Source organism: Microcebus murinus, chromosome 13 (genome assembly GCF_040939455.1).
Source record: "Microcebus murinus isolate Inina chromosome 13, M.murinus_Inina_mat1.0, whole genome shotgun sequence".
Taxonomy (NCBI): Eukaryota; Metazoa; Chordata; class Mammalia; order Primates; family Cheirogaleidae; genus Microcebus; species Microcebus murinus.
In genome coordinates, this window is record NC_134116.1 from 3,730,913 (window position 1) to 3,747,648 (window position 16,736).

At 44.7% G+C, this 16,736-nt stretch overlaps 1 protein-coding gene across 1 annotated transcript; it reads left to right on the plus strand.

The window, feature by feature from the left end:
* Positions 1-234: 234 nt before the first annotated feature.
* LOC105864424 (olfactory receptor 2T6-like) lies at positions 235-12,293 on the plus strand. Its single transcript, XM_012752293.2, has 6 exons — positions 235-246; positions 1,368-2,309; positions 3,223-3,433; positions 11,132-11,224; positions 11,341-11,531; positions 12,105-12,293. Exons 2-6 carry the CDS (start codon positions 1,371-1,373, stop codon positions 12,291-12,293), a joined length of 1,623 nt encoding a protein of 540 aa, XP_012607747.2. The 5' UTR covers positions 235-246; positions 1,368-1,370.
* The last annotated feature ends 4,443 nt before the right edge of the window (positions 12,294-16,736 follow it).

Sequence of the window (16,736 nt, forward strand, 5' to 3'; positions counted from 1 at the left end):
TGCGCCACCCACAGCACGGATGCTCTTCACTGAGACCCTATATGGCTTCCTGTTAGTCTCTGGCCTACATGGTCCTCCACACGTTTATTCAATCTCCATTTCTAGAGCTTCGGAGTGACTTATCAAATCAGGAAGCACCTAAGAGTGAAAGAGAGTGGGATAAATGTTAAAATAGCTGGGTTACTAGGACAGAAAGCAGAAGCCAGACCGCACCACTGAAACCCAGATATAGGTTCCTCTGTTGGAATGCCTGCAACACCTCTGAAAATGTAAAACCAAGCAAAATAAAATAATTGGTTCAAATGTACAAAAGGGACAGTGAAAAAACATCAGAATGAATACTTGATAAATGTTAAACAAACCATTATAGATTTTCGACTGATAATAATTAAAAAATAACTTCAACCTCTTTACCCTGACTGACATGCCTTTAAGAACTGACCACTGACAACTCACCGTCCCCCTCATTTACAAGGCTCTTCCTGAACTGACTTTAGTTTCCTATTACAAGCTCCATTATGCGGTAGGAATGTTACATTTGCTATTAATTCTGTAGTAACATGCTTTCCTCAATCTTCACATTGCTTATCTTTGGTCATCTTTCAGTGTCTGTGTTAAAGTTTCCCTTAAAGCTCTTAAGGCATTACCTGGAACCAAGGTTCCCCTTTGTTACTTGTTTATCGTGCTTCTCCCACAGCTAGACTGTAAACCACAGGAGACCCAATCTCCTTCGTTTATGACAGTATCCACAGAGCTGAGAACACTGCACAGGACTCTCCATGAATACTTGGTGTGTGAATCCATGAGATACTGACAACTGAGTGAAGGAACAATAAGGACGGCCAGTGATTGGATGGATGACACTGTGAACCTACTCACTATAGTTTCCAGCTGTGTCTACAATTTAAGGTTAATTCTAGATGAGACCGATTAGTTTTAAAATTATCACAAAAATTTCCAATTCCATCAAGCATCTTTGAATTACTGTATTTGGTAATGTGAACTGCTTGAATCAATTGTCTCGCAGTTGTACCCCATTTTAAATAAATGGAGCCAACTCTGAGTGAAAGGTCCTCTCTAGGGCCCGGGTGTTCTGCAATAGTAATTAAACTCCCTTAAACCAAGCACCAATTTCCAAATGTCCTCTCATCCTCATGCCATGGGGACCTAGCTTTGCTAGGTGAATTGCTCTTCACCAAGAAGAAATAGCCAGGAGAGAAGAAGCTGCAAATCCATCCCACCAAAAAGTGCTTGATATTAATTAATTTAATAATGCACATACAGACATTTTTAAATGACTCATTTTATCTTCTGTGATTTTCACTAACTTCGTACATCCCTCCTTATGCCTCCAGGGCAAACTCAACCCCATGGATGAAGACAATAGGACTTTGTCCAGTGACTTCACGCTCACAGGGCTCTTTACTCCCAGCAATGCCTCAGGATTCCTTTTTGGTGCCATCTGTGCCGTCTTCTTCATGGCCATGATAGCTAATGGGGTCACGATCTTCCTGGTCCATGCAGACCCTCGCCTCTACACCCCCATGTACTTCCTCCTCAGCCACCTCTCCTTCATCGACGTGATGTACATCTCCACCATCGTGCCCAAGATGCTGGCTGATTATGTTGTGGGCAAGGGGACGATCTCCTTCGCCGCCTGTACAGCCCAGTACTTTCTCTACATGGGCTTTGTGGGGGCTGAATTCTTCCTCCTGGGGCTCATGGCCTACGACCGCTACGTGGCCATCTGCCATCCCCTCCGCTATCCTGTCCTCATGAGCCGGCGGGTCTGCTGGAGGATCTTGGCCTGCTCCTGGCTTGGTGGTGCTCTGGACAGTTTCCTCCTCACCCCCATCACCATGAGTCTCCCGTTCTGCGCCTCTCACGAGATCGATCACTTTTTCTGTGAGGCGCCCACCATGCTGAGGCTGGCCTGTGGGGACAAAGCTGCCTATGAAATGGTGATGTACGTGTGTTGTGTCATGATGCTGCTGATCCCCTTCTCCGTGGTGACTGTGTCCTACACCCGGATCCTCGTCACAGTGCAGCAGATGAAGTCGGCACAAGGGAGGCAGAAGGCCTTCGCCACCTGCTCATCACACGTGATCGTGGTGACTCTGTTCTATGGGGCTGCCCTGTACACGTACATGTTGCCCAGATCCTACCACACCCCGATCAAAGACAAGGTCTTCTCTGCCTTTTACACCATCCTCACCCCCCTGTTAAACCCTCTCATCTACAGTCTGAGGAACAGGGATGTGGTGGGGGCCTGGAGGAGGGCTATGGCAAGATGCCGAGGGGCCTGTGATGTGACAAGAAAAGAATCTGACAGGCTGAGACCCTGCACCTGTTCAGGGTGTATGGGAGTCCATCCTAGATAATGTGGACAATATTGACAGCAGTTGCCAATGCCAGTTACATTGAGTGGTCTATCAACAGGACTTCCATAAAAAATGTGAAGCCACCATAACATTCACACACAAATAACAGAATTCCATAAACAACTCTAAGGTTTATTCCTTCTTTTTTTCTACTGATTCCAACTGTGCTGTCATACTATTTATCTGATTATAGTTCAAGTATATTAGTGTCCCCCACATCTCTGGTTAATATTATATGCTCTTTCCATCCTCAATGGTCTCATAAGAACTGGTGATTTTGGCTATATTCTTTAAACTATCCATAAATAGAGTTTATGGAAGGTTTAGCGATATCAACATTTGAAAGTCATTTGAAGGAGAATAAATTATCATAAACTTTAAAAGGGGTATCTCTGTATATTCAGATGGATTTTTAAAAATCCAGGTATCTCTTGAGTTACAAATGAAAACATTTCTCCTTTATCTAAAATTGGAGCTGGCAAAAATTAATCATGTATTTTGCAGAAATGCCAAGACTAAAACCTCTATGAGAGAAGGACACTATGATGTTACTTTTTTTAAAAGTGGTAAATAATTTTTTCATTAGAAGACACAGTGAAAGGTAGAGAAGTACCCCATTAATTAGCAATTTTTGTCATCAATTTTCAGCTTTTTCTCTAATTCTTTAGGATTGTTAGACTTCTGAAATCTCTCTGTAAATGTTAGCAGTGGTAGAGCTATTTCTATCAATCCTTTTCTTCCAAAGAAACAGTGAACAGGACATTTTTCCTTCTTTTCAGCATCATTTTTCACAATGGACATAACAAAATGAGAAGGAAATAATCAACTTTTCATTTGAAAGTTAGAGCTGGAAAACCCTTTGTTAAGGAAACTGAGAGTTGGAGAAGTACATTTGGCTGAAATCATAGAACTCAGTAGTAAAAAGCAGGACCACATCCCAGATGCCCTGGTCCACCTCTGCATGCGGCCATACCAGGCTTTGTGCTTCCCTTGCCAGCTGCACAAAACCCTGGCTCGGATCAGTGATGTTTCACTGCTCACAGATGCCAGAGGTGACAGGTGAATGAAACAGCCACGTCTCCAATTATACTGAAAGGGAGGCTGAGTGTCAGGTCAAATATTCAGCCAAATGTAACAGCCCACCCTTGGAACACTGTGGGTTGGGCTGACTGGTTAATTGAGAAGGGAGACCGGATCCTGCTTAACTGAGCAGAGTTATCAAATATAAAATGGGTAGTTTTCCTGAGGATCTGTAACTGGAGACTCTCGTCTCCTTCATTTTTCTCAAACTGGTTAGGAAACACCACGTGCCAGATGGTAGGAATAAGCATTTGCAACCCAAAAGGTGTTGAGTACAAGAAACAATAAATCTGAGGAGAAAGAGGGAACTGACTAATGAGAACTGGGCATCAATTTCAGCTCCAAGTAACGACCAGGTGGACTCCTATTAATCATGCAATACTGAGACCCAATTTCCTCTTCTGTAAAATTTGAGTTAATACAAACTTTTTCCTTGTACAATTTTAATAATCAAGTAAAATGACAAATGCAATAAAACTGTATAAGTACTAGTCATTATTTTAGCTATGCTTATGCAGGGTGATTACCTTTCATATTCATTTCTAAAAATATCTCCTATTTTTCTTTTCCTATCTATCCCTTATATACCTTGTTAAATATACTCAGGTGTAAAGTACTGATAATTGATTAAAAAAATAGTATCACAGCTTTAGGGATTAAAAGTAGATCTTAATAGGAAATTAGAAATAATAATGCACTCCTTAAAAGTTTAGTTATTAAAATAAAAATTAGCTAGGACTACACACCTATTAGAATGGCTACAATTAAAAATACTGACAATACCAAATGCTAGTGATATACAGGAACTCTCATTCATTATTGGTGTGAATGCAAACTGCTATAGTCACTTTGGAACACAGCTTGGTTGTGTCTTACAAAATTAAACATGGTCTTACCATATGATCTGGCAGCTGTGCTTCTGGGTATTACCCCTAGTGATTTGGACACTTATGTTTACACAAAATCAGCATGTGAGTGTTTATTGCAGATGTTTCAGTTACCAAAACGTAATCAAAATGCCCTTCAGAGTTGAATGGATAAACTGTGCCATATCCATACAATGGATATTATTCAGTTATAAAAAGAAATTATTTATCAAGCCATGAGATGACATGGAGGAAACTTAAATGCATATTACAAAGTAAAAGAAGGCAATCTAAAAAGGCTACATACTGTATGATTCCTGTTACATGACATTCTGGGGAAAGTAAAACTGTGGAGACAGTAAAAACATCAGTGGTTGCCAGAGGTAGGGGGAGGGAGGGACAGGCAGAGCAAAAAGGATTTAGGGCAGTGAAACTACTCTATATGAACTGGAATGGGAGTTACAGGACACTGTGCATTTGTGAAAGTCCATGCAACTGGAGAAAAGAAAGAGTGAACGCTTATGGAAAGAATGGACTGTAGTTAATCATAATGTATCAAAATCAATTCATCAATTGTAACCAAGGTACCACACTAATGTGAGATGTTAACAATAGGAGAAAAAGAAGAGTATATGGGAACTCTTGTATTATCAGTTCAATTTTCTGTCGACCTAACTTTTCTAAAATATAAAATTAAATTACTGGGCATCTACCCAAAAGAACAAAAAACACTCTAGAAAAAGACACCTGCACTCAAATGTTTAGAGCAGCACAATTCACAATTGCAAAGATGTAGAAACAACCCAAATGCCCATCGATACATGAGTGGATTAATAAAATGTGGTGTATGTATACCATGGAGTACTATTCAGCTTTAAGAAACAATGGTTATAGCACCTTTTGTATTTTCCTGGATAGAGCTGGAGCCCATTCTACTAAATAAAGTATCTCAAGAATGGAAAAACAAGCACCACATGTACTCACCAGCAAATTGGTTTCACTGATCAACACCTAAGTGCACATATAGGAATAACATTTATCGGGCATCAGGCAGGTGCAGGGGGAGGAGATGGGTATATACATACATGAGGGCGATGCGCACCATCTGGGGGATGGACACGCTTGAAGCTCTGACTAGGGGGGCGGGGAGAAGGCAACACACGTAACCTAAACATTTGTACCCCCATATTATGCTGAAATTAAAAAAAAAAAAAGCTTCCTTCTAATTATATAGCCCTCTGATCTCTGATACTGTATTCCTTGAGTGCAATGAAATGAACTCACCAAAGAATTGTGGGGTTTGTGGAAGTTAGAGTGGGGGCTGGGCATGAAATGATAAAAGTTTGTTAATTTATTTGGCCTTATTTTGGGGGTTTGGTTAAATGTATTCTCAAGATGGAGGTACAGTGAGGCTATTATTTCTTGCTAAAGAAAGAAATTAGCAAGAACATGGGCATTAATTAGAAGAATGTGGGCCAAAAGTTAATTTGTTTCCTGTCTTGGGACATGCTAGTATTTCCTTGGCACTTCACATTCCAAGTCAGCACTTCCTTCCCATCGGCACACCTAAGTGCCGTCGTCAGTGGCACTGGCGACAAATAAACATCTGCATTTCCCAGTGCTCAGTACTCCCAGTGCTCATCCCCAGAGCAAAACCTTTCAAAGGAGGCTGCCACGTGCTGCAGGAGGAAGGGAGCCTCTCAAGAGTGAGTGCAATGGTTTTCTTTTTAGAGGGTGTTTTATTATTCATTACTCATCACTGAGACTCTCATCTCAAGTTCCTGAAAGACTCAGCTTTGATGGAATGTGAAGCCAAGCCCTCCACTTGTGAGCCATTCAGCACCGCCTGCAGGAAAACCAGGTTGGATAACAGTGTCTGAGCCTAAGGGAAAGTTCTTAGTGCCCAGGGCCTCCTCTGGTGGAACCCACTAGCCAAAGGCATAATTTGTGTTCACAGAAGAATTAGTAATGGCTAATAGAGAGACTGAGTTCTCTTAGCTTCATCAAGAACTCATTCTGCCATTTAAATGACTGTGTTCCCTTGGCCTGAGTTTCTCCATAAGTGAATGGGGGATTCTGCCCCAGATATAGGTGTTGATTCCCTCAGAACAAAATCAATATGACAATTAAGTAGTGCACAGCCCGTTCAGTGACTTCAGGAAAACTATAAGCAGTTTGTAAAGGCTTTGATTCCTATTTTGAGATGCATAATGTCACAAATACGTGTCACCCTATTACTAAGGTTAAAAAAATACACAGTCACTGTATACCACGTGGAGTAATGTTGGGCATGAATTGTTCCTGAGAAGTCGATGGCTTCACAGTGGTGGACTGGAGACCAAGCAGCAGCGGGGAGCAGGTGGTCTCCCAGTCCTCCCCAAGGGCCTGACAAGCAGTAGACACTCTACAATGATGTTGAAACGAAATGTGGAGAATCCTTTTCCCAGGAGAAGGACTCAAGGACGTGAACGGTCCTAGAGCAGATATTGTCAGCTGATGGGTGTCTGTGGTGCACACCAGTTTCAGAGATCGCTGCTGATTTTCTGGGTTGCCGTGTTGAGAATTTTTCTGAGACCAAATTTAGGTTCTGTGGAAAGAGAGAGGTAATCCCATTAGCCAGGATGGATATAGGCAGGTTCCTGAGGTGAGTTCCAGGGCATGAGGTGCCGGGTATAAATGTCATGTATTTGAGATTACTGGTCTTGTTGGAAATTATAATGGTAGAAACAAGGTAACAGGATTCCAGAGAGATATCCTGGCTTACATAATGTTACCCTTTGAACGGCAGCACTGGAACCGAATTCAGGTCTTCAAACTTGTTTGTCCATGGAAATCCATTCCTTGCTGATAGGCAACCTAAATAACTACTGAAAAAAAAATGAAACAGAAATGTGTTTTTTTGAGATTTGAGTGCACACACACACACACACACACACACACAAAACACACTGTAAATAAGTTTTAATTTTCTATATATGGATGCTCTGACATCTTAAAAAACCCTTTCTGGCTGGGGAGAGACTGACCCTCCAGGGGCTAGCCAATTCTTAAGAATAACAAAGGACCCAGAGGGGAGCATGTCTTTAATATGCAAACTAACCAATTCAGAGCCAAACCTCCCCTACCTGGCCTGTTCATCTGCCTTAATTATCACAGTCCAAGTACCAGGCAACCAGGGACCCAAGCCCACCAAAATTATTCAAACTAATAAATGAAATACATTCATTAATGTAATTTTTTCCTGAGCCTCTCCTGTCTTTCCTTTTGTGGCCACACCTGACTGACCATCTCTGTGTGAACTAAAATGCTCATCCCCCACTGGCTGACTGAATGGACTCCCTCGTGGCCAAAGGAATATTCAAGGGCAAAGTTGCCTGCCAGGAGGAGGGAGGACAGACAGGCCTTATCATGCCCCCCTCCCTTCTTGGAGACTTCCTTTGTAACCCATTAACAGGCCTAAGGGTATGCAAGACACACCTGTAGGCCCTCAATTTGCAACAAATGGTGGCTTATCTCTGGTAAACAGTTTATGTTAAAATATTCCAGGTCTTTAGACAAAGCTTCATGTCTTTAGCCAATTACAATCTAAAGAATCTTTAAACCCACCTATAACCTGTAGCTCCCCCCCCCCCCTTCGAGATGGCCCTCCTTTTTGGGCCAAACCAATGTATGCCTCCCACACATTGACTGATGGCTTTACCCGTAACCCTTGTCTCTAAAATGTATAAAAACCAAACTGTAACCCAGCCACAGTGAGTCCACTTGCACAAGGACTCTTGGCGGTGGCTCCGGGTCATGGTCCTCAAATTTGGCTCAGAATAAATAAAAATAAAATAAATAAATAAAAATAAATAAATAAAAATAAAAAATAAAAAACACACACGCACACACTCTGTAAAAAATTATTGCCAAGAGATCAAAACCAGCAATCATTGCTGATAGGAAAGCTTAGATGATGCCAAACTACAGAGGGACAATTCCTGAGCATGATGGGAACTGCAACTGCCTCAAACTAAGAAAAGATTTTCTTCTTTTTACTGCATAAAAGAAGTAATTTATGCATTAGTATTAAATTTAAAAAAAAGAAGGCCTATTTCCACCCATGTTGGTTGACATAGTTTTTGGAAATTCTAGACAGTACAAATTTAAAAATCTCAAAGCATTATAATAAAGGAGATAAAATACTCTTGCATTTGATGACTGTGTAAAGTAAACTCAATGTAAGTATTTTTATTAATAGTTATTGCTGCACAAGAGATTTGGGGTTACACAGTATATTTTCCAAAAGCACACATATACAAAATACATACACAAGTAAAACATTTCACATAGATATTTGGTGGCAGACAACAGTGTCTCACAAGAAATCCCAAGTTTCTTATTTTAGAATATACTCTGACCCCAGTAATATACCATATAAATTAAAAAATAATAATTTGTAGAGTGTGAAATTTTTAATACTAATTTTATGTATTGAACAAATTTTTAAAGGAATAATCTTCCACTTTAGTGAAGAATACTATTATGGCCAGAATTAGTAATTTTTATTTTTTTTAAGTTATTTTAAGATAGTTTTGTTGAATTAGTTACCTGAGTTCAGATTTGGGTTCCAATCACTGTGCTTCCTCCTTGATACTTCCCTGACTCCTTAAAACAATCTCACTTTGGATTTTCTATTTAAACCACATGTTATTTTAAATGATCTAGTTATAGTTGCATGTGGTTAGATCATACTTATTGATTATACTTGGGTAGATTAATTGTTATTTCACAGCTGACAGAAAATACAACATAGAATTTCTGCTTTTAGGACATTATTTACAAGTTTGGTGCCTAAAACCTTATGATCCTCAATATTTTTTCTAGGAATTGAAAATAATGTATATAATCAGGTTACTGAAAAAACTGTCATTAATGTGTGTCTATCTGCTTAACTAACTAACCTTGCTAATAAAATTAGTTACCATGTGTTGTGGTAATGTTTCTTGCAGACCAAAACAATTCATTTTGTGATATTATAGTTTTAATGTCACCTATGATAATTGTAAATGTGCCAACTTATCCTTCTATTCAACAGATATTTGTGCTATATATATAACTATAATATTTAAAACATGTAAGTAGCTTGGAAAATACACAATATACTTTATATGTTATATATATTTTAACTACTGATTCCTCAAATGATCAACCACTGATACCAGTCTTCACCAACAATGTTATTTTGTATTTTTCCCATTATAAGTTTCGTTTTCTATGTTATATAAATATTGACACAAAATAGGGACAGTAGGGTCAATCTGTCATCACTTGATAAATGCCAAAGTCAAATGGCACAATCTCCTACTTTACTTTAGATGCAATACCTCATCTGTCTTATATAAGTATTAGTAGTAGGTACAGTAGCTTTTTCCCCTTCATATATAAGATGACACTTAGAGAGAGCATTCATAGATTGCCTCAAAGCCTCATTCTTTCACGTTATTTTTACATATCGACTGCCATGACAATTTGGAAACATGGAATGCTAACAATTGTAAACAAAACCATGTAAAAATAAAAAAATAAAAATAGACTCAAGATGTCACACTATATGCTAACATACCCATAACAAAGAGATTAAATTAATTAAAAATGTCATTCAAAGAATATCCCACATGCAGGTTATGCACCTAGGGTATAAAGGGCTCCGTCCCACAGTGCGCAGGGTCTTTGTCCAAATAGAGGCCGCCATATAGGTGCTCTGGGACTTGGACCCTAGCTCCAGCTAGTCAATAAACTCCTGTTGATGATTTCAGCCTCAGTGACCCTGTCTCTTTGTTCTGTGTTGTGAAGCCTCAGGCTAACTGCTTTCTTTTAGCTTCTGTATATTGCTTGTTTTTAGGAAGTTGGTTTGAGCGGGCTGATTGCAGTAAATTTGGGGATGAAATAAAAGGGCAAGCACATGGGCACAAGGGGCCAACCAATCAATGTAAAGGGCAAGCACGTGGGCACAAGGGGCCAACCAATCAATGTAAAGGGCAAGCACATGGGCACAAGGGGCCAACCAATCAATGTGAAGGTCAAGCGCGTGGCCACAAGGGGCCAATCAACGTAAAGTTCAAGTTCCTTGAAAAGTTCCTTTTCACTCACCAGCCCACATGGGATGACTGCCAACAGTTGCTTAAGGTTCTTTTTAGAACTGAGGAAAAGAGAGAGAATTCAAGGAGAAGCACAGAAGCTGGTCCCAGGGGAAGACAGCAGACCCACCATTGACCCAGGACCCACCTAGGGTATAAAGGGCTCCATCCCACAGTGCGCGGGCTCCTTGTCCAAATAAAGGCCACCATATTGGTGCTCTGGGACTTGGACCCTAGCTCGAGCTAGTCAATAAAACTCCTTTTGATGATTTCAGCCTCAGAGACCCTGTCTCTTTGTTCTGTGGTCCTACGGTTTCCCGCTCTAACATTTGGGGGCTCGTCCAGGATCTCGCAGACCTCTGAACAAAATTCAGGACTGAGGGAGGAGTGAATAGAGACTACGTTTTCTGGAGTAGCCCAGTAGTCAGGGCTGACAAAGGACCTAGGCGGATGCACTGGTGGGTCGTCGGTCGGGGTCAGAAGGAGACGCCCTCTGACCCAGGGAAATCCCTACGGCTGACCTAGGAGCTGGAGGCTCAGTCAGAAGGGAGTCAGGGAGGAAGTCTGGACTAGATTGGTAATTGTTTGTGTCTTTCATGTTTGTCTGTGTCGTTTGGAATCCCTGGTTGAATGTTCATGTCGTCTTCTGTCATTAATAATCTTTTTTCTTTTCCCCCTTGAATAGCTAGTAAGAACCAACCACAAGGGAAGCTAAAACAGGATCTGACTAAGGCCAAGTGTTGCTGCCCATTTTTGCGAGAAGCAGCAGCAGTGGGCAGTAGGGGAAAGAGAGACTGCCAGTGACACCCTCGACGGCAGCGCCTAATCAGATGAACTAATTTTACTTGTTTTCTTAGGTCTTCCAGGTGTATCTCGTGTCCCTCCCCTCCGCAGGCATGGGACAGACCCGGTCAACACCCTTGTCCAACGTGGTAGGCTATTTTAAGGATGTGAGGGCAAGGGCACATAGTCTTTCCCTGGAGGTAAAGAAAGGAAAGTTCATGACCCTTTGCGAGGCAGAGCAGCTGACCTTTGGGGTGGGATGGCCACGGGAAGGGTCATTCGACACCTCGCTCATTGAAAAGGTACAGGAGGTAGTCTTCGGCCGTCTCGGCCATCCAGACCAGATCCCCTATATCATAGTTTGGCAGGATCTGGTCCAGGATCCGCCATCATGGTAAAGACAACTCTGCCCGCCCCTAAGGAAAAGGCCGAAATTATGGTAACAAAAGGAGCAAGGAAAAAGGAGGGGCAAAAGCCACAACCCACCAGATTACCTCCCCCTCCAGTGGGGTCACCCCCTGTCCTGCCGGATTCCAATCATTCCAATCTATATTCGGACCTTATAAATTTGGAATAGAATTCGCCCCCGCCCTACAATCCTGAGGTGGCTCCACTGGCCCAGGGTGCTGTGGGGATTCCGGTAGAGGGCGCGGGGTCTCCAGTAAAGGGCCCGGCCTAGGGCACCCGGCAGCGAACTGGTCGGACTCCAGATCCAGAGCCAATAAAGGCGCTCCCTTTACAGGTGGTGGGACCCCCTGGGGCGGATGGAGAACAGGTGTATCAGTACTGGCCCTTCTCCACTAGTGATCTCTACAATTGGAAATCCCAAAATGCAAATTTTTCTGAAAATCTGAGGGATTTAATTAACCTTTTAGATTCTGTCCTTTTCACTCAACAGCCCACATGGGATGACTGCCAACAGTTGCTTAAGGTTCTTTTTAGAACTGAGGAAAAGAGAGAGAATTCAAGGAGAAGCACGGAAGCTGGTCCCAGGGGAAGACAGCAGACCCACCATTGACCCACGGGTCATCTACCAAACCTTCCCACTCGAACGACTGCCCTGAGACTACAATGAGGCTGAAGGTAGGGCGCGTCTCGGGGTCTACCGCCAGACTCTGATGGCCGGTCTCCGGGCAGCGGCACGGAAGCCAACAAATTTGGCCAAGGTAGGAGATGTCCGCCAGGGGCCCGAGGAAAGTCCGGCAGCTTACCTAGAGAGAATTATGGAAGCCTTCCGGCAGTACACCCCGATAGATCCCACCGTAGAAGAGAGTAAAGCGGCCGTCATGATGGCCTTTGTAAATCAGGCAGCCCCAGACATTAGGCGAAAGGTGCAAAGGATAAATAGGCTGTGCGAGAACTCTTCAGGACTTGCTAGAAGTGGCAGAAAAAGTATATAATAATAGGGAAACGCCCGAAGAGGAGTTAGACTAAGATTGGAAGATAGAAAGTTTCAGGCAGGCGAGGCGCGCAGGGCAAACAAACAAATGGCTAAGATCCTGCCAGCTGCCACAGGGGGGTCAGCTAGGGGCAAGAGGCAGAGAGCGATCCCAAAGAGGAAGGCTAGAGAAGGATCAATGTGTCAACTGCAAAGAGCATGGACATTGGGCTAAAAACTGCCCCAAGAAGGGGGGATGGCACAGGCATGGATCCCCTGAAAAGGTCATGCTGAAGGGACAGGTGGAGGATGAATAGGGAGGACGGTGCCCGGTTGCCCTCCCCAGCCCAGGGTAAGTTTACAAGTGGAGAGGAGCGCAGTCAGTTTCCTGGTAGACACAGGGGCAGAACATTCGGTAATTACTGAGACCACTGGAAAACTGTCTAACAAGACTAGTTGGGTGCAGGGGGCAACTGGATCTAAGCCCTACCGATGGACTACCCAGCAAAAGTTAGACTTGAGTTCAGGGCAAGTGAGTCATGCCTTCATGGTCATTCCAGAATGCCCCAGCCCATTATTAGGAAGAGACATACTCACAAAATTAAAGGCCCGTATCTATTTTGAAGAGGAAGGAATACTAGTAACCGATGCCAAGGGGAACCTTATCAGCAGCCCTCAAGTCCTGACCTTGGCTCAGGTGGATGAATACCGTCTGTATCAACCCATGGGGGTCCATCAGGAAGAAAACATGGACCATTGGCTTCGAGAGTTTCCCAAAGCCTGGGCTGAGACGGGGGAGCAGGATGGGCAAAACATCGGCCACCCCTCTCCATCGAGCTAAAACTAGGGGCCAAACTGGCCCGAGTTAGACAGTATCCCATGCCCCAAGAAGCTAGAGTGGGAATAACGCCCCACATTCGAAGGCTCCTAGACACCAGGATTCTCTGCAGGTGCCAGTCAGCCTGGAATATGCCTTTGTTGCCAGTAAAGAAACCAGGTGGAAAGGATTATCGGCCTGTGCAGGACCTTAAGGAGGTCAACACGCGTGTCCTAGACATCCACCCTACAGTTCCAAACCCCTACACCCTACTAAGCTCCCTTCCTCCAACACAGACTTGGTACATCATCCTAGATTTGAAGGATGACTTTTTCAGCCTAGCCGTGGCCCTGTACAGCCAAGAGATATTTGCCTTTGAGTGGCAGGACGAAGAGAGGGGGATCCAGGGGCAGCTGACTTGGACAAGACTGCCCCAGGGGTTTAAGAACTCGCCCACCTTGTTCAACGAGGCCCTTCATGACGACTTGGGTGAGTACCGTGCCAACCACCCAGAGGTAACTCTGCTGCAATATGTAGATGATCTGTTACTAGCTGCCCCAACCCCTCAGACCTGCTTAGAGGGCACCAAAGACTTAGTCAGGGTGCTGGGCGAGATGGGATACTGAGCTAGTGCTAAAAAGGCCCAGATTTGCAAGGACAAAGTCACCTATTTGGGATATAAAATAAAAGAAAGCCAAAGATGACTAACCGAGGCAATGAAGCAGACTGTGTTAGGGATACCCACTCCGACCTCATGTTGAGAAGTATGAGAATTCCTGGGATCAGTGGGGTACTGCCGCCTCTGGATCCCGGGATTTGCAGAGAAGGCTCAGCCCTTGTATGAAGGGTGCAAGGCAGGTCAAGCATGGAAATGGACAGTGCAGATGGAGGGTGCCTTCTGAGCCTTGAGAACAGCTATGTTAGAGGCCTCAGCCCTGGCACTCCCTGACCCCACAAAAGAGTTCCACCTGTTTATAGATGAAAAAAAGGGGATAGCCAAGGGGGTACTCATGCAGGTGCTAGGACCTTGGAGGCGCCCAGTGGCATACCTGTCCAAAAAACTAGACCCGGTAGCAGTGGGATGGCCGGCTTGCCTGCGAATCATCATTGCAGCTACTGCCTTACTGGTCAAAGACGTGTTAAGCTCACCCTGGGTCAGCATTTGCAGATTACCACCCCTCACGCCACAGAGGGGATCCTGAAGCAGCCGCCAGGACGATGGATTACGAATGCGAGGCTGACTCACTGCCAGGGGCTTCTGTTGGACACTCCTCGCATCAAGTTCCGGACTCCTGCCATCCTGAACCCGGCCGCGCTCCTGCCGGATCCCGAGCCGGAAACGCCCGAGCATAGCTGCCTCGAGATCCTGGCCAAGACCCAGATGGCCAGGAAAGACCTAAAAGACCGCCCTCTTCCAAACAGCGACCTGACCTGGTTCACTGACAGGAGCAGCTTCGTCAGAGACGGACACAGGTACGCGGGGGCGGCCATAGTAGATAAGCAAAGCAATATTATCTGGGCATCACGCCTCCCACAGGGGACCTCGGCCCAGAAGGCGGAACTGGTAGCATTGACAGAAGCCCTCCACCGGGCCCAAGGAAAGAGGCTGACGGTATACACCAACAGTCACTATGCCTTTGGGACAGTACACATGGAAACCTCTATAAAGAGAGAGGTTTCATCATGGTGGAGGGCAGAGAAATCAAACATAAGCCTTAAATACTTCAGCTGCTAGAAGCTATTTTATTGCCGAAGGCAATGGCAGTAGTCCACATTCCGGGACACCAAAAAGGGGAATCCCTTGAAGCCCGGGGCAACCGGGCTGCAGACGCTGAGGCAAAAAGGCCGCAGAGGGACAGGCACTAACAGATGTTCTACATTTGAGCCTGCCACCTCCTGGGATGGGAAAGATGCCCCCTCAACCGGACTATTCCAGCATGGACATAACCTGGGCCAAAGACAAACTGCAGGCAACACAGAGTAAGGACGGTTGGCTCCAAGATGGAGAGCATCGCCTAGTAGTCCCTGAAGCCTTGGGGAACCACCTGCTAGGACACTTCCACCAGACAACGCATCTCGGGAAAAAAGAGATGCTACAGTCGCTGGACACTGCACAACTCAGATTCAAGTCACAAGGAAAGATAGCAGAAGACATTGTCCTGAACTGCGTGTCTGCCAGGTCATGCAGCCCGGGAGGATCAGAGGGACCCATGCAGGTACCAGGGAGCGGGGAAGGCAACCAGGATTATTTTGGGAAATAGATTTCACAGAGGTAAGATCAGGAAAATATGGGTACAGGTATTTGTTGGTCATGGTAGACACCTTCTCAGGGTGGGTGGAAGCTTTTCCTACTAAAGGAGAGACTGCCTTAATAGTAGCAAAGAAAATATTGGAAGAAATAGTTCCCAGGTACGGGCTGCCGGAGAGCATAGGGTCTGACAATGGGCCAGCCTTCACAAGTCAGGTCAGTCAAGGGCTAGCCCGGGCACTGGGGGCAGATTGGAAGTTACATTGTGCATATAATCCCCAGAGCTCAGGGCAGGTAGAAAGAATGAATAGAACCCTAAAGGAGACTTTGACTAAATTGGTCCTAGAGACTGGTGGGGACTGGGTGACCCTCCTTCCCTTCGCCCTGTTCCAAGCCCGGAACACCCCATACTATTTAGGCTTAACCCTCTTTGAGATTGTGTATGGTACCCCTCCACCTGTCATCCCCAAGATGAGCTCTGAGGCCCTCCCAGAGCACCCTAGAGAGGTACTGCAGGCTGTGCAGGTTCTGCAACGTGTCCACAGCCAAGTGTGGCCAGCCCTCCAGGCCATCTACCAGACAACTGGGCCAAGGAGTGAGAGTAATAAATACCCGCATCACCATCATCAGCCAGGGGATTGAGTATGGGTGAAACGGCGTAACAGTAAAACCCTAGAGCCTAAATGGAAAGGACCCTTTCAAATAATTCTTGTTACTCCCATTGCATTTAAGGTTGACGGAGTGGCGACTAGGGTACACCACTCCCATGTGAGACCTGCCAGTGAGGACGACCAGGAGCGGCAGCAGGACCAGTGGAAGGCAACAGCGGACCCAAAAACCCATTAAAGACCAGACTGACCCGCGTGACAGCCGCAGGCCAGAGCTCTGCGGGGAAAAATGGTTAGATGGGACTGCTGACTCAAATCTTCATCGGACTGCTGGTCATCCTTCTGGGACTGGACTTGGGGTTGTGGCTCCTAAGGACTGGACTAAACTGCAAAGATGTGCCCTGGTAACCTTTTTTGTTTGCTACATAGGCTGTTGTGGGCGTATTGTTCCTGGAA